Source organism: Anastrepha ludens, chromosome 5 (assembly GCF_028408465.1).
Source record: "Anastrepha ludens isolate Willacy chromosome 5, idAnaLude1.1, whole genome shotgun sequence".
Lineage (NCBI taxonomy): Eukaryota > Metazoa > Arthropoda > Insecta > Diptera > Tephritidae > Anastrepha > Anastrepha ludens.
This window is the reverse complement of record NC_071501.1, coordinates 54,757,964-54,783,559: the sequence shown is the minus strand read 5'-3', so window position 1 is coordinate 54,783,559 and position 25,596 is coordinate 54,757,964. Positions and strand designations below refer to the sequence as shown.

Sequence of the window (25,596 nt, the reverse complement as noted above, 5' to 3'; positions counted from 1 at the left end):
TCAATTAGTATAAGAGCGAAAGAACCAACCTTAAATGCTATAGGATAGAGTGAGTAACATGTATTTGTGAGCACATGTACGTGTGTAGGTGAGTACATGTAGGTGTAGCAAGGCGGGGAAACAAGTGATTTTTTCCGACGACCGAAACAAAAGCAACATGTAAAATAACATCCAAACCAAGACAAGATGACTAGTTGAACACACGTTTACTAACCCTGTCTTACAGGGTTGTTTCATTTATCGTTATTATAGGCCTCTTTGTTTCGCCAAGCATTAGCAAGCGGCGAATAGATCAAGTAACTGGTATAAATAAAAGCGTGGAAAAAAGCTGCCAAAAATTACATTTGTTTGTGAAAATAATAAAAAAAATACCAGTTTTATGAGACATACGGCCTTTTCTTTTCGCCCAGCGTTAGCTAGTGGCAAATAGATGAAGCAACGGTGTAAATAAAAATATCGTAGAAATGAGTTATACCAGTTTTATGAGGTATAAGCCGAATTCGCCTTGCCGTAAGAGCCCATGAATAAACAAACAAAAGGAAGGGGAATTACTTGTTTCTGAAGAAGAAACAGAGAACGTTAAATATTAACAAACATTAACGTTCTCTGGAAGAAACGTAGGCGAAAGCTATGGAAACAACCAAACACAAGAAACTATATGCACACACACACACACTTCCTTGCCACGGCGTCTTCCGCATAAAAAACGCAAACCAACTATATTTGATGGCTTTATATTTATTTTTGCTTTCACTATTTAACACACAGCACTTCGCTTTCAATAATTTGATTAGTTGAAATTTTACAAATCATAATGCTCCAAGTTATTTCCTGAATTTTCACAAGCATATTATTTCTCCTTCTTTTGTTTGTTTTGTTCATTTGTTTTGTATTGCGAAGGGAGTTGACGCCAGACGAGAAGTGGCGAATAGGCGAGGGATATTAATATTAAAAGCGTTAATACAAACTTTACTACAATAAAAAGTACAATCAAAATGTATTGCATGTATCTATGTATGTAGTACATATTACACGTGTGTACAATATTAATTATTCTTAATATTAAGTCTTCCGTAGTATTTTGAGCAGTCTCGAGGAATTTAAGAGTCGAAATTCTTTCATTGTTTTTCGAGTTGCGTACCAAACGCAAGGCATCGGTTGGTTTGGCTTGTCCTAACAGAACATCGTTTATGGTCTAAAGGAGATAGATGAATTTCTTTGACTATGATTCATCAAAATAAATACAATATAGGTATATATTTTTGTATTTACATCATATGCACATATTCTATTCAACATATCGAGGGCTATTTGTGAGAGAGTTGCATAAACATTGGAATGCGAAGCCAAAAAAGAGCAATCAATTTCGATACCCTGCAGCGAAAAGTCAAACTAAATAGTATAGAAACATTCTAATTTAATAGAAGGAGTCATCTGGTGCGTCAATGATTACAATTGGCAACAATTATATGTATATGCAATTTATATGTAGCCTCGCACCATAAGTCAGGTTAGTGAAACGGATTTAAATGTATTGTTACACCTGCTCAGTTTTAAGTTTAAAACGTTAAATGTAAAAGTATTTCAGGCTGTACATAGTATTTACGTATAAATTATTTCCAGGCACTTACGTAATAGGTATTCGTATTCGTAGGTTTTCTACGACGGATTCTATGATAGGGCCGAATACTTTGTTTGATTGTGGGATATATAGCTCACAAAATTCAAAGTGAAAGCACTTGTTCCTTCAACGCAGGGTAGGATTTCCTCTACTACCACTTGTAGGCATCTACTACCACATCTTTTAGGCTCTGTGGGCTTGTGTCCCTCCCTGACCTAGTCCGCGAAGCCGCTGAATCTTAATTCTCTTCACTTTGTCCATGTCTATGCACCTCTCATACAGCTCATCATTCCATCTCCTTGTTGTTTTTGTTGTAGCAGTAACTTTGCCCTGTCAGTGTAGTGTAATCACAGGTTGTCTTCGTCTAGCTCATCTAACGGTAGGCCCAGGAAACTTTCTGTTTCGACAGGTTGTGTCCAGAGGGAGAGGGGTGTTAGATGGGTGGGTTTGAAGGGGCATGTGAAAAGGTGGTTAGTGTCGTGCGGGGTGCCTTCACAGGAGAGTAACCTGTCTGTCTGTACACTTTCCGATCCACTAGTTGTCGGTCTGTTTTGTCCTGAATCTCGTCCGCGTAATTAAGGAAGTGCCTCCTGACATGCCTGGGATCTGGCAGGAACTGCTTGCTGAGCAGTTTATTATGCTCCTTCATAAGTAGCATATGGGCCTCGTCATGAAGATGTTGTATTGGGGACAACAGTAGACATCCTGCCGCAGCCCTTATGGCAGTGTTTTGACAGGTCTGTAGCTTCGTCCACTGCAAATCACTGGTTCCAGGTTACCAGACAGGCACAGCATAGTTTAGAACCTGTCGGCCTAATGCCTTGAAAGTCGATAGCAACATTTCTTCGTCTTTGCCCCAAGTGCTGCCGGAAAACGATTTGAGGACCTTGTTGTGATTCTGTAGGTTAGTGGCAATGCGCTGGGAAGGAGAGCAAACTGTCAAAGGTAACTCCCAATATTCTGGGTTTGTTTACAGTCGAAATTGGCGTGTCATCGACTTTTACCTGGACCTTCTTTGTCCAGGTGGTGAAGAGGGTCGCCGTGGATTTAGTGGGGAAAGTTGTAGGTTCCTCGCAGTGAAGAAGCGAGAAAGACGCCAGAGTGTAGACCCCATACCAGACCCCGGGCGGGAGTGTCGAGCGTAAAATGTCATTTAGTAGCGTGGCATGGCTAACTCTGCCGAAAGGTTTTTTTAGGTCCAACGCTACTAGGACAGTCCTCTCGCAGGGGCGATTTTTGTTGAGCCCGCGGCTTACCTGAGTGTTAATGACGGTGAGTGCCGTGGTGGTGCTGCGTACTCTTCGGAAGTCATACTGGCGAGGCTAAGGTCAAGAGTCTTCACCACTGGGGAAAGGAGAGTTATCGGACGATAAGAATCCCCTTAGTTGGCGGGTTTTCAAGGTTTCAGTAGTGAGACCCCTCTCCCTGTTCTCCACTTGTCGGGAATAATGGAATTTGGTTGGCTTGAGTGCGAAAGATCGTGATGCGCATTAAAGTCACCTACTACCAATCGGTTTTCACCACTAATGAGTGCAGGGTGATACCTTGCTGGGCAGCAGGTGACAGGGGTATGTATATATTGAAAATTTCGAGCTCGGCATCACCTGACCGAACAGCTATACCTTGACATTCTAGGGTGATGTGCCTGCGGTCGATGCCTTCGTCGATGAGACGATGCTGCACTGTATGGTGGACTATGAACGCTACGATCCTTTCCCTGCACGTTGTAGCCATCCCTGGTGATCAAGGAGGAGTTAGTTTGCAGTTTTGTCTTTTGGACCGCAGCTATCTTGATTACGTGACGGCTCATGAACGCGTATATCTTGTCTATCTTGCTCATGAGTCCGTTGCAGTTCAGTGGGAGGAGCCTGAAACTCCTCGGGAGTATGATCGTAACACGGGGGGTTAGGGTCGCGTGATGTTGTCTGCGTTGGTCCTGCTGTGCGTTCCGCAATAGTTGTTGCGGCCTGATATTGACGAGCGGCCGCACCAGGGGGGGCGGTTGCGAGAGCAGAGCTCTGCAGCATGGGGCAACGTATTCGCATCCTCACTCACGGGTGGTGCGCAGGCCAGAGCACCTCCAAAAGGACCATTGCAAGAATTGCACTTGAAGGTTGTCAAGTTCCGAGGAACTCTGGTCTGACACTCGGAACCGACTATACGCGAGGCCAAGAGCTGCTGGTTTGTCCCCGCACTGGGATAGGAGCAAGAGGGTTGTGGGTTGATGAGAGACAGGGCTAGTTTACTGGGGCGGCACCCCTTGGTCGGGCAAAAAACCCGAGTCATTCCGGTATCGTAGAATCGGCTGCCATGGGAATAATTCCATCTCCTTCGATATACGCCGTTATTAACACGCAAAGGCCCGCATACTCTTTCGCTCAAACACTACAAGGGCAGTTGATGCTGTTGCAGCAGTTAAGTGGGCCCTGCCGGCGCGGTGTAATCACCGATCGCCATCATTTAACATTAGGTCCAGGAAACGCTCCGCCACATCAGTTATTGTCCAAACTTCTGGACCATGCAATAGGATGACGAGGGACTTATAAAGTGTGATTTTTGTTTGTCGAGAGAGATCTTTACGACTAAATTGCCTACGTTGTTCTAAGTAGCATTTGTAAGCAAAAGATATTCTCTGTTGGATTTCATTGTTAGCTTTGTTGATGCTGGTTGCCAAGTCGATGAAGTCCTCTACAATTCTAAATTTATAACTGCCAACAGTGACGTGATTGTTAAGACATTAAAGCGGTGACAAGATATACTTCGTTTTGCGCTCGTTCACCTCCAGACCCACTCGTCCCGTTTTTGTATTTTTTTTTTTTTTTAGCGAAACTGCTGTAAATTATTGTACCGTGTTGTAACGCTAAAGCACAGTAAAGCTCGGAAGTGCCAAAGTAAACTGTGGGGCTCCTTCTGCTACTACTACGTACTGTTCCATTATATTAGTGCTGTTGTTGTTGTAGCAGCATTAACATTCCCCATACTTACATACGGGGAATGCTGCTAGAGTGACAGTCCTTGGCCGCACATAAATCCGGGTTGTTTCAGTAACATAGAACCGGTCGTCGTGGAAACGCTTAACAGTGCTCGTCAACAAGAGCTGAAATTATATCCGGCCAAGGGTTGTTTATTGAAAATGCTAATAACAACGATTATACTACTCTCGCGTGTAGGCATTTATTCGTGTATTTACTAAAATAAACAAAAAAACTTCCAAAAAATTGTAAATTTATTTCATCAAGTTCATATCGCAATTTTTATTAAATAAATTTCATACCATTAATACAAGATATGAGAAACGTTATAACCTCTGATGCTGTCTTCCTTTTATTATCTGGATCAAAGAAACAAATAAAGAAAGATATAAATTTCAAAAACACAAATAAAACTATACCTGTTTGTTATGTAAATTGAATCAACTACAAGCAGTGTGAATTGTTTTTTGAGGTTTTTGAATTGGTAAAAATAGCTTAAATTCCGGTGGAAGTTCCTCTTCTGAATACAGTCTATCAGAAAAATAAACTCGTCTTATTCGGCAATTCGCATGTATTTGTACTCGCAAGGTTTCCACATAATTTGTTCCATATGCACGTCGTGTAAAATCCGACAGGTTAAATTGTATTTGATTCCAACCTTCATCAAGCCGCATTGGCATGGTGCAAATAAAAGGTTTAACACGGGTTGTTGATTGGTAATTACTTGCTCGGAACCGACGGCGCACATTTTTATCGTCCAAAACCTAGTTTCGAAATTGAAATAATAAAGTTCTCTACATGTTTAAATGTTTATTAGTACTTACTTGCACTTCGAAGGTGAAATACTTCTTTAAATTTTTTATTATCATAACCAAAAAAGGAAGTTTTATCCCCAAAGTCTTTTTAGGATCAGCCGGGCATGTCACAAAAGTTGTGCTTACATTTGTCCCTACAATTTCTAATACCAAGCTCTGAATATCATTATCTGTAATACGCTTTATGTGCCCATTCCGAACTTTTTTATCCCATATCTGCAACGGCTTACTACCGATGCTGTACAAAATCGAAAGAAAACCCGATTGAAATGTATTTTTGAACATTTTCTTAATATATTATATAATTTAAAGTACAAATTTCTCTATTATTATTTTATCTATGTACTAAGTCAAGAAAGGCCGTAAACAAATTGAAAACAAAATAATTAGAGATGCAACATATATCTAGACAGGCGAGAGCACAACAACAAATACTATCGATATTTATCAACCCACGAAAATCTCCAAACCTAAAAGTATGTTTACATTGTTGGAGAAGTACATGCAACCATCACATGTGGCAGCTCAGCAATGTACTCAGAAGCATAGAATTCATCTTAAATTAACTCATCAACGTACAACAAGCAAGCACCAATCCTGTTAATTTTTCCTTAGTTTTAAGTTGTAAGTTTGGATTGAATGAAACTCTTATGTGGGCTTTGGTTACCCCACAACATACATATAAGCAACTATATTTTTACACGCCAATTAATATATCATGTGTAAGAAATGGAAGCTAAAAAGTGCAACATTACATTTTGTTACACACCTTGGGGCTGAAAATTAAAACTTGATGAAAATTCGGAAAAAGCAACAGCTGAGACCAATACAAATCTTCATGCTGACCCGCTTATGAAATGCATTTCGTAATGTGATCAAATACAATAATTCTTTTAGAGCAAATGCTGGCAGCCGCCGTAACCGAATGGGTTGATGCGTGATGACCATTCGCAATTCACAGAGATAACGTCGGTTTGAATCTCGGTGAAACACCAAAATTAAGAAAAACATTTTTCTAATAGTGGTCGCCCCTCGGCAGGCAATGACAAACCTCCAAGTGTATTTCTACCATGAAAAAGCTCCTCAAAAGGAGGAGCTCGGCCAAACACCCAAAAGGGGTATATATATAAATATATATATATATATATATATTATTATATATATATATATTATTATTATTACAATTATATATATATATATATATATATATATATATATATATATATATATATTCTAACGCTTTTCTCTAAACAAAAGTTCGCAAATTAATGGCAACATCTGGACAGCCTACAACGATGGAGGATGCCATCAAGCGAATAATTCTAGAGCCTTTATTTCAACCTACACGATCCACAAACTTGGATATTAAGTGGTACAGCTGCAACATATTGCACGCAATTGTAGTAAACCAAACAGCCAACCGGACACGAACCTGGAACGAAGCGAGGAGTTGAGACTAACAAAGGCACTCCCGATACGCAATAGCCATTGAACTAAAACGAACCAGCTCTAAGGCGTGAGTATTGGTTCCTACAACTGAATGCCCCAGAGACTCCGTCTTCCAAGTTGGACGCAAACCAAAAACTGTATATCGTCGATCATAGCTGCTTAATCTGGAAACCGGTGTAACGAACTCGATCATGCGGTCAGACTTGGTAAACGGTAACGTGAAACCATTAATTGGCGACAAGCCAATTATAACTTTGTTTTTGATTTCAACCAGTAAAAATATGTGAACTACTGACAAAGCTCCAATAACAACCTTGCAAACTTCCTTTCTGGAAATCGTAGCTCTCTCTCCTGTAGCTGTTTGTACAGGGCAATTTGCTGTAGGGCATTCATTTGTGGGAACCTCTTTATCAAAGTCTGCAGTTTGTTTCCAGTTTCCTTCACATTTTCCAGTCCTCTATCTGCGATTTTTCAGTTCCATATGGAACATCTGCTGCCTGTGGTCTCTTTGCGACGTGTAAATTTAGCCTAATCCAGATTGTAAATATCGATACGGAGTGGCAATACTTAGCTCAATATAGATTCCACATGTTCCATTAAGACAGTGCGCAGAAGACGTGCTTTTGTTATTGCATATAATTTGTATATTTTTTTATATCTATTTGATGTTTTTATAGGCGTTGATAAAATAGTTCTGCTTAATAATAATATTTATTTTTGAAATAATTTCGCCTCTATACATGTGTGTACAAATTGGTACGTATATAACTTGTTTTGAGTTTCACCCACTGGTCTATCTGGCGAATCGGATATATGGATGTGTAAAAGATATTTTAGCATAATTCATAATTTTGTTATAAAATTAATTATAGATCAACTTTTACAAAGTATAAAGGAATAACCTTTTGATTCGTGCTTATGCATTTTCTAGCAAGAATAATTACTCTTTTTTAAACAGATGGTTGTATTCAGATTATTTATTACCAAATTGTAAATAATGGTGATTTTTTTAATGTATTTATAATGAAACGCCATTGAGTATCATAAACTTTTCCCAAATACTGCCGATTGATATATACGAATATTTTTCATCTACTTTGAGGATTCAGAAATAAATAAAGTAATTCCTACGTGTGGAAAATGTTATGCACATATACGAGTTACGTTACTTGTACCTGATTGTATGACCGAATAAAAAATTCATATACAGAATCAACTTATTACTCTTCCTCTAAAGAAGTATTACAATGTAGTGTCAACTAATTGGCACAAAATATGTTAATCCCCTAAATCCTGACTTTTTATGTTCTTTGGGACCGAGTAAAGTTTGAATTAAAAAAGTAAATTGTTCAAGCAAGAGATATTCCGACAAAATTATGTGAAAAATCCCTAGCAAAAGACAACGAATAATTCCGAGTTTTAACAATTAAGTTCCGGGAATTTAGTTTTAATTCTAGAACTGGAAACACTGTGGTTCGTAAACGTAAACATATGCGATGGCTTTAGAAATACATTTTTGTGGCGTCGTTAAAATAAGTGACGAGAATGCTTAAATACAAGATAACGCAGATTGAAGTGGTAAAATTAATGTAACTGCGCGACGTAATTCAAGATGTAGGTATGGGAGAGAATTAAGAAGTGCGACGGTTTATTAACAAAGATGGAAAGTAAGGTTATATAAATATAAACAAAGAAGATAATACAAAGGAAAATAAAGATGTTTGTAAAAAAAAATGTAGATCTACATGTGTCAGCTCAGCATCCGAATCTATCAATGATCAATCGTTCCCACGACAGTCGGTTCTGCGTTACCGGAACGTCCCGTATTTATATCCGGCCAAGGACTGTCGCTTCAGCAACATTCCCCATATATGTACATATATATGGGGAATGCTTATGCTGTTACAACAACAACAACAATGATCAATGGATAATTCAGTCCCTAAGTCAGTCTCAACATATTCATAGGGATATGTGGTCCTTTCTCAAACTGTTGTGTTTTGACCGGGCGAGTGGTTGGAAATTTCAACCCGTTTACAACAAGATTATTAGATGGCATATATCTCGTTTAGTTTCATATGATTTTAGTTCATCTTTGTAAACAAATCCATGAATTGGTTGTGTAAAGACTTTAATAGTTATAAGAAATGGAGGTAAAACGTTATATTTTATTATATTCAGTATATAAATATATATCCGTGACTATCATTCGGGGCTCGAATATCCGTGCACGAAACACCAAAATGATACAAACTTTTTTTTTCCAGTAGGTCGCCCCTCGGCAGGCAATGACAAGTTTCCGAGTGTATCTCTGCCATGAAAAAACTCCTCTTAACAATTAACTGCCGTTCGTAGTCGGCTTAAAACTATTATACAGCCATGGTCATATAAATAGCACATTTAGACTTTGAAAGCAAAGAGTTGAATATGTTTTTAAATAATTATTTTTTATCGGAAAAAAGCAAAATAAAAACATAAAAAATAAAAAAACTTATTTGCTTTCACTTTAAGGGGGAAGTCTACTGTGAATTTTTCAAAAAATCGATTTTTTTTTTATTAGCTTAAAAAATACTTTGAACCCTCTTAAATAAGGTACAATATGTGTTACAGCTGGCTAAATTTTTCTTCGTTGAAATTTCGACCTTTTCCCGAAGCGCTCCAAAGCGCGTACCTGCTATACTGAAACTTTAAACGCATTTTTCTCGAAACTAAGTTTTTGTATACGGTGTACACGATATCTCGAGTTCTGATAAATGAATCAGCTTAAAAATTTAATTATATATTCTCTGTAATAGTGTCTCTCGTCTGACATAGGATTTTTTTGATATCGTTATTTGTTAAATTGTTATAAACAATAGTAACATCAATTTTAGGCAAAAAAAAAGAAAAAAATTTCAAGAATTTTTTTTTCAACGCCAAAATTTTTTATCGACATAATCCTACGTCAGACGAGAGTCAATACTATGTATATGATAACAATATTTTGTTTTTTTGTTTTAGATCACCGAAACGTAAGATTTCATGTACACCGTTTAGGCACCTAAGAAAAGCGGACCTGCGCTTGCAGAAGTGCCACAGCGGCCATTTTGAATATTTTGACTTAAAATTTTTTTTTTTCAAAAACTTAAATATATAATAAAGATAAGAGTTTAAATAGATTTTATGTACGAGCAATATTTTGTTAGAAATAAAATCCGGAAAATAAGCCTGTTTTTTCCCTTGTCACAGTAGACTTCCCCCTTAAAACAAAAAAATGGTAAAAAAGAATTTTAGTTCTGATTTAATTTTCAAGAACGTTGGTGATAACTCTCGAAACCTCCTGGACACATAAATTGCACATCCTAACAAATTCCAAATAAAAGCAAAAATAGTAGCCAAATCAGATAGTTAAATAATAATATTGTTTTACCAGATTAGTCTTTTGTACTATATCCACCGTTTTTGATTACTCCTTCAAGCCGTCGCTCCATGCTTTCTATGAGCTTGTGGCATCTTTCCTTTGTAATCGAGTATCAAGCTTCCTTAACTGCGGCTCACAAATCATCAAAATTTTTAAAATTTATGTTATCGATTTTGACCTTAACGTCATTCCACAAATTTTCTATTGGATTGAGGCTCTGCGCCGGCTAATCCAGTGCATTAGTTTTTTCTCTTCTGAGCAATTGCTTCACTGTCTATGCAGTATGCTTTGGATCATTGACCTGCATAAATGTCCAATTTAATGGCATAAACTCAAACACAAATGGCTCCATTTTATTCTGGAGTATATCCAGCCGCCGTAGCCGAATGGGTTGGTGCATGATTATCATTCGGAATTCACAGATAGAACGTTGGTTCGAATCTCGGTGCCGTTCGGAGTCGGCTTGAAACTGTAGGTCCCTCTATTTGTGGAACAACATCAAGACGCACACCACAAATAGAAGAAGGAGATCGGCCAAACACCCAAAAAGGGTGTACGCGCCAATTATATATATATATATATCCAGATACTGAAATCTATCCATTGTACCAACCACGCGAACAATCGGCCCAACACCATGCCAGGAAAAAGCTCTGTCTTTGTGGCCTTTTGCAAAGACAAGTCGGAGTTTGATATGTCTTTTTGAGAGGAGTGGTTTTTTTCTGCTTATGCAGCCAAACAGCTGGGCTTCGTTAAGTCGCCTTCCAATAAACTTTCTGGACACCTGTAGACCAGATTCTTGTTTTATTTCAAGCATTATTTGCCGTACCGAATTAAAAGGATCTGCTTTGCTCTTGCTTATTATAACTATCCACATTAACATCAGTTTTTCGCGGCTTTGGTTTTCTTTCCGTTTTTTTACTTAGGTAGGATGAATTTTTCGTAACTAAATTAAGAGCATTATAAACCATTTTCCGAGAGCACATCATAATTCCGCTATTTCTGCATAGCTTTTTCCGTTTTGTCTCATACGGTATATAAGAGCTCTTTTCCCCGCGAGCAATGTTTCCCACGTCCCATTTTTAGTAATTACTTTAAAATTTTATTTAAGAAACAAAAAATTATACTAAAAATCGCTGAAACAATATTAAAGGTTTACTCTGCGCTGCACAAGTTAAAATGTGCTAAATAGCAATAAGCTTAAATAAAATAGAACGCAAAAAATTCCATCGAAAAAAACGGTAAATTCCTCGCATAAATGTAAGCTTATTAACCGTAATAAATGTAAACAAACAAATTTATTTGACCAAAGCAGAGTTCGTACTTAAAACTTAACATATAAGGTTCACATTTGTGCTATTTATCTGTCCATGGCTGTATATGTATTAGGGTGTCCCAGGCTACAAGGGGGAATTTTTTTTTTCGGAATTTCAATACGCACACCCTTTATTTTTTTTTCCATTTGACTCTAAAAACTTAAATATAAAATATTATTGAGATCGGATGTCATTAACCCGTGCCGACTTGATGTCAAACTTTGAGTTTAAAAGTTAGTATGAAAGCTATAGGCTCACAATAGAGAAAGATTTAATTGAATTTTTAGATTAATTAAATAAATAAATATAAAACACATATTTCGTATTTATTTTCTTTTTATTATAAAACATCGAATTTTCTTTTCAAAGTTTGCTTTTTACAGTCGGGATATACCTGTCGGTGTTCTTGTACGCAACGTAAAAAAAATTGCTTTTGCTCCTCTTGAACAGTGATCAAACCACGGAAGTCTTGCATTAACTTAACCGCTCTTTCTGCCGTATCATTAACTGCTTTCAGTCCTAGCAGCTTCTTTTTAGCCTGTAGAAACGAATCATCATTTGACCACGAAGAGGGGCACTTGTTCAGAAAACTGTCGGCAATCTGGAGTCGATTAAACAGGAACTTGCTTTTGACAGAGACGAAGTCATCAATGTTTCTCTCTGAAATTAAAACAGATAGATCAGTTATCAATTATACCTACTAGCAAACTTAGTCATAGAACAAAATCAAACCTTAATTAACGTACCAAAAAGTGGGCCACAGAGTTCTTCTTTGGATGCAATGTAGCGTTTATTGTGGGCTGTTGGGTTTTCTCTAGTTCAGTTAGCAATCATTCTTACTTTAGTTTCTAGATCGACATCATCATCAAATAAAGCCAGAATAGATACTTCATCTGTCAAATACCACAAATGCTGGCAAAACTTCTGCAAAGCTGCTTTTGAAATGCTTTTGTCTATTGTTTCGTAATTTTTCATGGCCTTCAAAAAACACAAATCCTGATACGGCGCCTTTACTGCTAAAATACATTGGAGCCAGGGTTTTACGTAGGATGTCACGATGAACAGACATACGTCCAACAGAGCTGCCTTATCCTTGTTTGAAATTCTGAATTGAGAGCTAAGTAACGATATTTTTAATGAATAAATGGCTCTCGCCATCCATCGAGCCTGGTGCATAGCACCTGGAGGCCGAATCTTATATTTCTTTTCTGAATCTCCGCCAAGAAATATAATTGAAAGCTCAATTAATTCGCGATAGTCATCTCTAACGATTTCTTTGGTTAATTCAGTTTTGTAGAATTCTAGCAGCTTGTCAATTTCCGAAACATTAAAACAAGATAGCTTTTCTGTACAGCTTGGTTTTTTCTCAGGATCGATATTTTTCCAGTTTTCTCGGAATTTCTTGAATAATGGGATGTCTGGGCTTGTAGTTATTTGACTGATTTTCGCTTCAAACACGCCTTTAAGTACTAATTCGTAAACGTGATGACGGCAAGCAAAAATAATCACTTCTCTACCCAGTTTTTGTTCGAGAAGCACACATGCTCCATTTATGCGGCCTATGTTAGAAGCAGTAGTATCACAACAGAGAATCTGCGCTTTGTCTTCAAGGTTCCAGTTCGTAATAGCATCCCAAACTGCGTCTGCCTGTCCTCTTCCTGTCGAGCTATCCAATTTAGGAACAGCAATAATTTGTTCTTTATTATCGTACGTAATAACTACCGGTAGGCGTTCTTCTTTACTTTTACGTGAATCTAGAGCTGGCAACAGTTTTCCGTCCCAGTGGACAGTTACCGTGTCCGGGACCTTGTTTTGAAAATCAATTTTTATAGCTTCAGCCCGTTCTTTTCGCATTTCCGTACGAACTCTATGGATGGAGGACTTGCTTATAGGGAATTCATCCGTATTGTGACTCAGAGCCTCAATAGTAGCTTCAATTATAAAGACAGAATCCCTCACACTTAATTGACACCTGTCTAATGCGGCAACTAACTTGGGAGTTATAATATTTTTCCGCATAGAAGTTTTATCGGGCTGAGAGGAGGCTTCTCTTGCGCTGGGCCTATTTTCTTCTAATTCTATTATTTCAGAGTCAGAAGATGACTTTTCTAGTGGTGGTTCGCAAGATGATGTTGATGGTGCTAAGGATGAAAAATTTTTAGCACGTCGCTTTTCCTCCTCGATGATTCTAAGGCGCGTCCTTTCCTCTTTTTTTGTTAGTTTTTTGTCCACTCCGGCTAAGTGACCGGGCCGACCTGGTTCTCTTTGGCGCTGCAAGAAGATCTTATCTTCATTTATTTTAATCGATTGAAGAGCATTGGCATGTGCGATGTCAAACAAATTGTTTAAGTTTGAAACAAACTCCTGTCGACGCTGTTCAAACACTTCTTGAGTTTTTTTCGCATTTTTTTGCAATTCTCTCCAAACTTGGTATAAGTTAACTAGTTTCTTAACACAGTGAGATATTGATCTGGTCGGTATACGTGCCTTTTCCCAATAAATAATACACTCACGAATTGTGAGATTTGCACTTTCATTGACACTCAAGTTCACTTCACGAATATTATAGAACAAAACTGCCAGTACTTGCCCGTTAGAGGGAAGTTTAGAACCGGTAATTTGATGTTTTACGTCCCCTATTAAAAATATTTCCTTTTTGGAACTTCGTAACTCCACTGACATGTTGACTACACGAAAAACCCGCGATTACTAATAAAACAAACAAGTAATTACACGCAATCAATCCGACAGTTCGCGCGCGCCGTACTATACAAGTACCGTTAGGTTTCCGCGCAACTCGGCACGGGTTGCCGTGATTCTAAATAGACGAAACTTTATTTTTAGATGTTTTGAGACCATTCGAACAAAATAAGAGGGTGTGCGTTAAAAAAAAAACACTTTAATTTTTTTGGGACACCCTAATATGTATATACATATAAAGGGTGATTTTTTAAAAGCTATAGGAAAGTTTTTCAAAAAAACACACGTAAAATTCAGAAAAATGCATGAAATTTTTATTTAAATCGATAGTACAACAGAAATAATGTTTGAAGATTATTTCATGTAAATGTTGACCGCGACTGCGCTTCGGCCGGTATCTCACATATAAATGCCTTAATGTTGTCTTCCAATGCGTTAATTGAAGCAGGCTTGTCTGAATAGACAGGTCCTAAACGTGAAATAAAATGTTCACCGAACTCGCCTCTCAACAAGTCCATTGTTACGCGTGCTGTGTGGCATGTGGCACCGTCTTGCTGAAACCACATGTCATGCAAGTCAAGCTCTTGCATTTTGGGCAAAAAAAGTTGGATATCATTTCACGGTAGCGCTCACCATTCACAGTTACGTTACGATTCGTACTTTGAAGAAGTACGGTCCAATGATACCTCCAGCCCATAAACCGTACCAAACTGTGACCTTTTCTGGATACATTGGTAGCTCTTGCAATTCTTCTGGCTGATCTTCACTCCAAAATCGACAATTCATCTTATTTACATACCCATTGATCCAAAAATGAGCTTCGACGCTGAACACAATTTTTCGATAAAAAAGTGGATCTTCTGCCAACTTTCCAAGAGCCCATTCACCAAAAATTCTGCGTTGCGGTAGGTCGTTCGGTTTCAATTCTTGCACCAGCTGTATTTTGAAAGGCTTCACACCTAAATCCTTTCGCAAAATTTTCCACGTTGTTGAGTAACAGAGACCCAACGGCGAACGGCGACGAATCGATAATTGATGGTCATCATTAACATTGGCCGATACAGCTGCGATATTTTCTTCAGTTCGCTCTCTACGTAAGCGTGTTGGAGGTTTGATGTCCAATAATGTAAATTTGGTTTTAAATTTAGTCACAATAGCTCGAATAGCCGCTTCAGTGGGTCGATTAAACTGACCATAAAATGGAAGAAGCGCGCGATAAACTTTCTTAACAGAACACGCATTTTTATAATAAAATTCAATGATTTGCAAGCGTCCTTCGTTTGTACGTCGATTCATGGTTAAATTATAGACCAAACTGAAGATGTTTGATAGTGAAACAAAACACGAACGTTCGTCAGCTGTTTAAGGGGTTATACGCAGTTATGAAGCAAATAAAAGACGGGTTGTCAAGGATTTATCCTGAAGAAACTTCAGAATATTTTAATTTGAAAATTTTTGGCGGTTATAAAAGCATCCTTCAAGAACGTAACAAAATTTTTTATTTATGAAAATGTTGATTATAGAGCGCGCTGCAGGCGATTTCTGGAACCTCCTTTAAAAAAAGACGATTTACGGTGTACATCGTAACTCAGGATTGGATTATCTGAAATCAAAAAACCAAACAAATTGTGTTAATATATTAGATTATCTAGTAATTAATCGTTCGGCTAATCAAAATAGTGAATTTTCACAAAATGGCAGCTTTTAAAAGAAATGATTTCGATTTTTACGTTAAAATTTGGCCGTAAATTGATTATAAAATGGAAAATAAGTATCAGATTTACAAAAGGAACGATTAATTACTAGAAAATGTATCTTTAAAGATTGAGTTAAAACGGTTGACCAATCAAACAAGCCGTTTTCGAGATATCGTGTACACCGACGAAAAATGCCGCTTTGAAAAAAAACACGTTTAAAGTTTCAATACCTACCTTAAAACTTGCCGAGGCATCTCTACATATTTAGGTATAACTCCGAAAGTATTGCTTAGATCTACTTCAAATTTCGTGCGTATACTTTTGAATATATGTACATTACAAAAATGCAATAAAAAAATCGATTTTTTTGAAAGTCATAACTGCGTATAACCCCTTAAAAGGAAGCAAACGATTAACACTGAAATGATGATACGGCAAATTAAGAAAACCAGGATTTTAGAAACACCATATTTTTAATCCCTAACTGCTGGTTAAATAGCAGAATAAATTGTTTGGCAAATTCAATCACCGAATGCCATTGTGATTCGTCTTGTTGCACATTGACATATTGGTGGGCAAGAATTTACATCAGAGGTGAAGTTACAGGCCCCCAGATAGTCAGCCCGTTTCCCAAATTGAGATATATATATATATAATTGGCGCGTACACCCTTTTTGGGTGTTTGGCCGAGCTTCTCCTATTTGTGGTGTGCGTCTTGATGTTGTTCCACAAATGGAGGGGCCTACAGTTTTAAGCCGACTCCGAACGGGAGATATTTTTATGAGGAACTTTTTCATGGCAGAAATACACTCGGAGGTTTGCCATTGCCTGTCGAGGGGCGACCGCTATTAGAAAAATGTTTTTCTTAATTTTGGTTTTCTCCCAAAAATTGCGAATGGTAATCACGCACCAACCCATTCGGCTACGGCGGCCCCAAATTGAGATCCTTATCGATAAAACAGATACTTTAGCTGAAAAATTATGGTGAATTTTATTTATATATAGATACATATTATACATACACATAATATGATAAATATGATACAGACATTTGAATTCAATTAGATACGTACAAAGAAAATTCACGTGTTTACATTTGAGATGAGATGATTATACTAGATTAATCACAAATAAAGTAGTCTTTTAATTTAGATTTATGTACAGGTTTCGAGTCGGATAAGTCTAGGTCTAAAAAAATTCCGAATAAGTTAAACTTTCCGATAAAGCTCTATGAACCGTCGGTGAGAACAGTGACAAACTAATCACCGTCATGGCCAAGCAAGGATGTCCACAAGAGGGTGTTCTTTCTCCGCTGCTGTGGTGATTGGTCGTGGACTTTCTACTAGCGGAGGTGCAGGAACTCGGTTTTCATGTCCAAGCATATGCGGACGATGTCTGTGCGCTAACATCAGATAAATTCCTAAGGAGGCTTCGCACGAAAGTGCAGAGGATTCTGGACAAAATCGATGACTGGTGCATGAGACAAGGTCTTTCCGTTAATCCGAACAAAACCACCATAGTCTTGTTTACGAGAAAACGGAAATTGGATTACTCTGTGGCATTTCTTAATGTTTAGCTTTAGCTTATTAGAAAACTACGGTGGCTTATATTTTTTGTTCCATATAGCGTTTGCTTTTTGAACCACCCATTTTTTTGAGAATGGTAACACAAATGACATGTCAAATGTGTTCATAATTTACTTAAAGGTTTGACATTTTCGAAATGGGACGCTATACGCTTGAACAAAATTGGGAAATATTGAAAACCTATTTCCAAAGTGGTGAGTCTTCTTCTTCTTTTCTGATGAAGCTCATTTTCACATCGGTGGCTACGTCAATAAGCAAAATTGTCGGATTTGGCGCTCAGATAATCCACACGTTACTGTAGAGAAGCAAATGTAGCAACGAGTCACTGTTTGGTGCGGTTTTTGGTCTGGCGGCATCATCGGGCCATTTTTTTTTTTCGAAAATGAGCGAGGAGCCGCGGTTACAGTAAATGGCGAGCGTTACCGTGACATGTTCAACGAGTTGTTTCCAAAAATTGAAGAGGATGACATTGACGACATTTGGTTTCAACAGGACGGTGCAACTTGTCACACTGCCAAAGTTACACTCGAACTTTTGGCTACCGTTTTTGAAAACCGAATAATCAGCCGAAATTCCGATATCAATTGGCCGCCTCGGAGCTGTGATTTAAGCCCGTTGGACTATTTTTTGTGGGGAGCCGTTAAGGACAAATACTATGCGAACCATCCAGAGACGATCGATGCTTCGAACCCGTATTTCAAATACTAAATGTAGTGCAAATTTGGCAGTGAAGTAGAAGAAGCAGGTTGCGATAAAGTAAAATCTATACGAGGCTTATAAAATTAGTGTAAAGAAGCGATGAAGGTTTTATGCAAGCTATTTACTTGCCCCAAGCCAAGGCGCATTCATTAAAAGTGGCGGTACTAGACCAAAAACAATGCTTTGTAGGTTTGATTGTCACAGCAAAGTATTAGAAGAGTAGAAAAAATAACTTATTCGCTTGGTTTCAATCTGTGCTGACAATTACATGGACCCGGCAAAAGAACAAAAAAAAAAAATCAGCTGATCAAGTCCAAACCAAGCAAATTATAAATAAAATAAGACTTGAGTGAGTTATTTGTTGGAGTTAATAATACATCATTATCTAAATGTGACCAATTGCCATTTGGTAGATTAAAATAATCTAAAACGCATAATGCGACCTACATATAAATACTCTCTCTACATAGTGCCGGTATAATATAAAAGCTGCCCAAATATAAAAAAATCATGATAGCCACGAATGCAAACACATCGCTGGTCTAATATTAAATCACTATTTTGTAAAGACAACGCATAACACTAAAGCTTTTCGAAAGAGTGTTTCAGGTCATTGACCGGAATGCCCTTCAAGGCTCTACGGACGAAAAACGTTTTTTTTTCATGGCTAAATGCAATTTTCCGAATAGGTAGAAGTCACAGAGAGCCGTATTGATGGTTAAAATGCGATTTCTAGTCAAAAAATCAGTCACAAGAATGGATCAATGAAATGGTGCATTATCATGCAATAAGCGCCAGCTTCCTCCTTCGCGGTATTCAGGGCGAATTCAACGAATACGATGGAGCAAACGCTTCAAAACGCCAAGATAGAAAATTGCATTGACGGTTTGGCCTGTTGACACGAACTCCTTGTGAACAATTCCCTTGGAATCGTAAAATCAAATGGGCATCGACTTGATTTTAGTTTCAAATTCATATTGGAAACACCACGTTTCATCACCAGTTACAATGTTGTAAAGGAAGCTCTCGTCATTTCTCGCTTCTTTAATGCATTTTTTGGTGCTCAGTTAACTTGTGCGGAATGAAACCTGCACAGACCTTTTGTAAGCCCAAATGATCAGTTAAAATGCGATAAATCGATGTTTTGGAGATATTCAACTCCGATTCCATGAATTTCAACGATGATTTCGGTTCATTTTTCATAAATTTATGAACAATTTCGATGGAGTTTTCAAACCACTCATGAAATCTGGCACGAGAGAGATAATGATCGCCATAAATTTTTTCATCAATTCAAATTTTTCGGTAAACGTTTTACCGTTTTTAAAACAAAATTTGATATTAGCTCTTTGTCCGAAACTCATTTTTGTACCGATGACACAAACATACTGACACTTTAGACGCAATAGCTTGGCTTCCTCTGAACCGAATGTCACCAAGCTTTTACTGGAAGTCAGCTAGGGATGTTACCTCCAACGCACGAACTCATTAAAAAGATGGCGCCATCAAAAACATTTTTATGACTCCAGTCTTGTTTATTTTGGACTTCACTTTTTACATTGTTTGTCAATACTGGCGTTTTTCATAACGTAATCAATAATATTGCCCGGCGAAACTGTTCGCAGAAAGGATAATATACAGAGGCCCAAACGCTTATGCTGAAAACAGTGACCGACGTACGTAGTCCCTTACCGCAGCCCCTAACGAGCACAAAACTGAGCAAAACTCATCCCGTGGGGAACAACTGCGTTCTGTTAATTACATATTTACACAATACATCGATTTGTGTGTGTATGTGTTTGGTTGTATCTATACAATGTTGCCATTGATATTTTTGCTTACACACTTTTTTACACATCCGCGTTATCAGTTACAATTTTTCATTGTTTACTAAACCAAAGCCAAAAACCAACAAATGCAAATAGTTCATTTATCTATAATTAACATTATTCAGCAGTGTTTTTAAGTTATTTTAATAAAAATTATAATTTTTCTAAGTTTATTTTGTAAATGATTTCGAAATGTACTGCTTGGCAACACTGTGTGGTGAGAGAGCAATCAGCTGACAGGGTTCTACGGGATTTTTCAAAAATCGTGAAATAAAATCAACGATACCGAAGTAAGGAATTTTTCATTTACATGGGGTTCTCATTAGTTTGATCGTAACAGCTGACAGGGGACTGCGTTTACGTTGTCAGCATTAATCGTGGATACTAAGCATTCAACTTTAAAACATATTTTCGAGACAATAAATTAATTTTATGTATATCGTAGAAAGTTTTTTCTTACTTATTTATAGTCTCCTTGAATTAATTAAATATAAAAAAATTATATTTATATTCAAAATTTATATACTGGGAAATAAAAATAAACGAATTCGAAGAATTCATGCCCAAACAAATAATCGTACATAAATATTGTAGGAAGCGACAAGATCCCGTTATATATCAAGCACGCGGTCAATATGAGCATCAAATTTCGAAAAAATGGTTACAGTTTTTAGTTTGCTACAAGTCTTGAAGTGATAAACATGGTTCTTGCACAATGTTTCCGTCAGACTGGTTGGCTGGTTGATTAGAGAAATCAGAAGTAGTAATTTTATAAAAGGCATGGGATGGGATGAATATTCCATTAACGTCACCTTGTAAAGCATTTTATTTTGATTTCATACCTATTTATCTGTTATATCCTTCAAAATACTCTCGTCTATTCCTACAACTATCCCCTGGAAGTCTTTTTGTGTCAGCTCAGCTGGCTCAAACCGTGTTGCCATTAATGTAAATGTACTTGTTTTGAAACCTTTTGTTGGACAATGGCTTTCATCGAATTTGAAAGAATCAGATGATTGGCTGACGTAATCGGGGTTATGACAACGGTTTTTTATGAAAAAACTGAGATTGGACGAGTGTGTGAGGTAACCGAGATTATTCGCTCAATTTCGTTTTTCACCGTAGCTGAAGGCCCAAACACGGTCTATCATCTTTGGGCACGATGTTCGGGATGCAGGGGTGTGACAGAGTAAGAACGTTAAACGTTTCTCAGCGATTTTGAAGGAATCAGCTGAATTGCTGACGTAACCGAGGTTATGACAGTGGCTTGTTTTAGATGCCAGTTTAGTATTTAGCATTGTCACTGGCGCGGAGTTGCTAGGTACTAACATTTTACCCAATATAACAGGCGACTTATTTGTTGTCATTTGTGCTACTATGGAGTCCTTTCACTTTTAGCTTAAACCATATTCTGTAAGCTCTGTATTATATTGCAATATTTACTACTAAAATAAATAAATAAGAACTTTTGTTCTTCTCTTCTAGGTTAAAATGTCAAAACCTATAGACGTAAATTCAGATGACGGTGTAGTTCTATCTGGATACCAAAAAAAATTAAATACGATGAAAAAAAAGTTTTTTGTGTTATATAAGGGCACATCGCGAGGATGTGCTCGTTTGGAATACTTCGATAGCATGAAAAAGTTTAAATCTGGCACATCTCCAAAACGTGTTGTGAAATTGGAAAATTGCTTTAATATAAATCGAAGATTAGACACAAAGTATGACTATGTCATAGCACTTGCAACAAAAGATGGCGGTTTTGGAATAGTACTAGAAACCGAAAATGAGATGCTAAATTGGTTACAAACTTTACTTTCACTTCAACGTAGCATTACTAATAAAGAAGATTCCTATCCTCTTAATTTTGGTAAGTATAAGTAAGATGCAATCAGTTTATAACAATATTAATTAATAATGCTAAATAATTTTTTATAACGCTGTGTGAAATAGCTTGTTAACAAACAAGAGTTGAATTCAAAGTTCTGTTTTAAATTAGGATAGAAATGTCCTAATCTAATTCTAAGTTTAATTCCTACAGAACATTATTAGGCTTTACTTGGCCTGTGCATGTTATTGTTACAAAAATGTTATCTTATTAGAAATTAAAAAAAAAGTTGTATTAATATTTTTCCTTTAGCTTTGGTAAAGGCCTTCATGTGTTACGGAAAATTAAATATACAATTTTTGCAATGCTCCTTCCGTCATAAAGTCTTCCACCTACTTTTTGTTACCGGCTTCAACAAAATGTATAAAAGTTGCAGTGTGGGAATAACTATGATGAAATTCCTATTGCTGATATAATAATATGGGTTAAATTTGGTGTAACATCATAAAATATTCCTCATACACTATTAGGGAATGCTGCTGAAGTGACTCCTTGGTCGGATATAAATCTGGTTCAGAACGATAATAATCGGGTTCTAATGCTCTCTGTTATTACGTACCATCAGAAATAAACTTAAGCTTGGATTCTTTTGAGATCATAATTTTTATCCAATCCATTGTAGTTGAATTCTTGTGTCTTTTGGAGACCTTTTTAACATATTTTCATTGCAAAATTTGGTTTCGTGATAAACGAAATGCACTTTTGTTTATATGTATACCTATTGGTGAATCTTATACTCACTAGACTAGAGAGGGCTCCGACAAAATGCCCATACTAGGAAGACGTCAGTCCATTTGGGGACAATTTGTTCTAGCAGCGTACTAAACCCTGTCAGTGCAATGTAGTTACCGGTCGTCATCGTCTAGCTCATCTAACGGTAGACCCAGGAAACTTGCTATTCGACAGGTTGGGTCCAGAGGGAAAGGGGTGTTAGGTGAGTCGGTTTTAGAGGGCATGTGAAAAGGTGTTTAGTATCGTGCGGAGTGCCTTCTGGGTACCAGTAATAGGCGTTACATACTCTTAAGCGCAAAAAATTTATTCCAAATATTTATGTAGCTTTGCGCAAATCTAAAGTACGAGTATATTAAAGAAAGAATTATATAGCATTAAAATTAATACAGCATCGTTGTGTGTCTTATGCATGGTCATTTATGTACATGTGTCACTAATTTAAACTTTTTTGAATAGTTAGGCGTTTTTAAGAGATATATGTTTGTTAGAAGTATGTTGAGCTTTCGGCAGACAAAGGCAAACCTCCTAGTATATTTCTGGCATGAAAGAGCTCCCCAAAAACCTCTGGTGTTCGGAGGCGGCGTAAAAGTGTAAGTCCCTCCATTTGTGGAAAACACCACCACAAATAGGAGGAGGAGCTCGGGCAATTACTCGAAGAGGGTGTAAGCATCAAATATATAGTATATACATATGTACATATGTTATATGTATATACATAAGTAAATGGCAGGCCTTGCAAATAAAGTTTATTAAAATATTGCCATACATACATATATATAATACTTTCATTCTTCATGTACATACGTATGTATATAACATATATTAGCTAACTCACGGCATTCCCGTAACTTCACTTTTCGATCATTCAAAATGATTTTGTGAATTTTTTTGGTGTTATGGTTGCGGTGGTGACCTCCACTGCGTTGTGCATCATCGGTGTCTCTACGACCACATTTGAAGTCAACAAACTATCGTTTTATTGTTGTTTCTGATGGAGCGGAGTCCCCGTAACACTTTTCAAGCCATTGCCTCGCTTGAACAGTATTTTTTCCCATCAAGAGGGAGTGTAAAATTAAAACACGATTTTTTTTTGTCCATTGTTTTGAAAATAACAAAAGTAGCGTCACTCTTAGCACAATAACTCACGAACTAATGAATAGAATATCATGAAATTTTAACAGCTGTCTGTTTAAGGTTAGTACTAACTGAAAAAGAGGTGAATGGAATAAAAATAGTGCCATCTATGTGTTAGGCCCGGGACTTTTCAGTCCACATGTTATTTATAGCAGTATATATGTAGGAATATGTCACAGGATATAAGATATGTCATTCAGGCAAGATACGACTATTTAAAGAATCTTACTTGCAGAGGAATATTCAATAGAATAGGTAACTTCACTCTAACAACCTTGGTTATTATGACCTAAAATTGGAGTAAATTTTGTTAAGGTTATCCACGTATCAAAAGATAAGAATGTTAGCAATGAAAGATGTGTTGACTTTGCCAACTCTTTTGAGGGTGTGTTTCACAGCACGCTTCTCCATTGTCTATCACGATTGTATTTTATTAATGGTATAACAAGTATTATACACTGAATTCTTCGATTTTCAACAAATATTGTAGGAATAAGAATATACCATACTTTCACTTTTACTTTTTTAGATCATGTTTGGCAAGTGGTTGTGCAAAAGAAAAACTTAGCAGAGGAAAGAAGAATTATTGGAAACTATCACGTGTGCTTATCTCCGAAGTCCGTCACATTTATAAGGATTGGTCCTGAAAGAGCATCATCAGGCTTTTTAAGAGCAACGGATATTCAAATTCTCCTAAACTCTATCAGAAGGTACGAGAAGTAAAATAAATACGCTTTGTTCATGTTAGATTTATTATTGTCAGATTTTATGTTACAATATGAATATATAATTTATATATTTATTTAGCAACTCGAAAATACCCCCAACAACCGAACTTTTTATAGATAGAAACAACCATGGGTCCAATTATGTGTTCCGTGAACGATACACCAATCGAAACCAAAATTTTTAAGTGACTGATCGTATGCATCATAATATTGGAATTACAACATACATTTACAGATGTATCGTAATTTATTACAGTGTGTAATAGATTCAAAGCGAATTGTAATAGAAATTTTAACAAGTAAGCTCAAACAGGTGACTGCTGATCTAGTTTCAACATCGATTTATTATCTATAACCTCGTGAACTTCAAAAAATGTTACAGGTCACATCCACTATTTTTGCGTAAATTTTTTTTTCTTTTATGACCGATTTTAAGCTCCTGGGCGATGCTACAACGACTCACATGCCAGTCAACATCGATTATTTCTGTGATTTTATCGACATTTTCTTTAACATTAGAAATACCTCAACGGAATCGACGAAACCAAAATTACACGTTATTAGCTGTTATAGAATCGGCACAATAAACACTATTCGCAATTTCAGCGGCTTGGCTTGAATCTTCGCCTTTATCAAAGAAAAACTGTAAATTGTACCGAGTTTTCTCTTTGTTGACTTATATTGCTAAAACCCGGCAATTCACAACTGAATGGAACAAACAAAAAATAGCAAAATATTTTTTTTAATGTGAAATGTCACCTTGACAACGAGCATAAGCTTTAAATTGTTTGATCGATACTTTGCGAGATATCGACCACTACGACCATCTACCGAGAAAATAATAATCAAATTATTTTGGAGTATTTGTATAAGATTACACACATTCTTCTTCTTAATTGGCGCTATAACCGCTTACGCGATTTTGGCCGAGTTTAACAAAACGCGCCAGTCGTTTCTTTCTCGTGCTAACCGGCGCCAGTTGGACACACCAAGTGAAGCCAAGTCCTTCTCCACCTGATCTTTCCAACGC

The 25,596-nt window shown here is 37.0% G+C and overlaps 2 protein-coding genes across 2 annotated transcripts in view; one reads left to right on the top strand and one right to left on the bottom strand.

The window, feature by feature from the left end:
• Positions 1 to 4,829: 4,829 nt before the first annotated feature.
• Positions 4,830 to 5,803, bottom strand: LOC128863171 (cilia- and flagella-associated protein 20). The gene is made up of 3 exons (XM_054102170.1): positions 5,418 to 5,803; positions 5,013 to 5,357; positions 4,830 to 4,952 (listed from the first exon to the last, which is right to left on the bottom strand). Exons 1-2 carry the CDS (start codon positions 5,691 to 5,693, stop codon positions 5,034 to 5,036), a joined length of 600 nt encoding a protein of 199 aa, XP_053958145.1. The 5' UTR covers positions 5,694 to 5,803; the 3' UTR covers positions 4,830 to 4,952; positions 5,013 to 5,033.
• A 1,654-nt stretch (positions 5,804 to 7,457) lies between these two features.
• Positions 7,458 to 25,596, top strand: part of LOC128863107 (insulin receptor substrate 1) — a 45,534-nt gene continuing 27,395 nt past the window's right edge. The window contains exons 1-3 of the mRNA XM_054102056.1: positions 7,458 to 7,613; positions 21,570 to 21,954; positions 24,368 to 24,548. Coding sequence (XP_053958031.1) covers positions 21,576 to 21,954; positions 24,368 to 24,548 — 560 coding nt within the window. The 5' untranslated portion in view covers positions 7,458 to 7,613; positions 21,570 to 21,575. The remainder of the gene's footprint in view (positions 7,614 to 21,569; positions 21,955 to 24,367; positions 24,549 to 25,596) is intronic.

Coding starts and splice junctions, on each gene's coding strand:
- LOC128863171 (XM_054102170.1), bottom strand. CDS start 5,693: ATGTTCAAAAATACATTTCAATCGGGTTTTCTTTCGATTTTGTACAGC. Junction 5,358..5,417: donor ATTTCACCTTCGAAGTGCAA/GTAAGTACTAAT, acceptor TTTCGAAACTAG/GTTTTGGACGATAAAAATGT.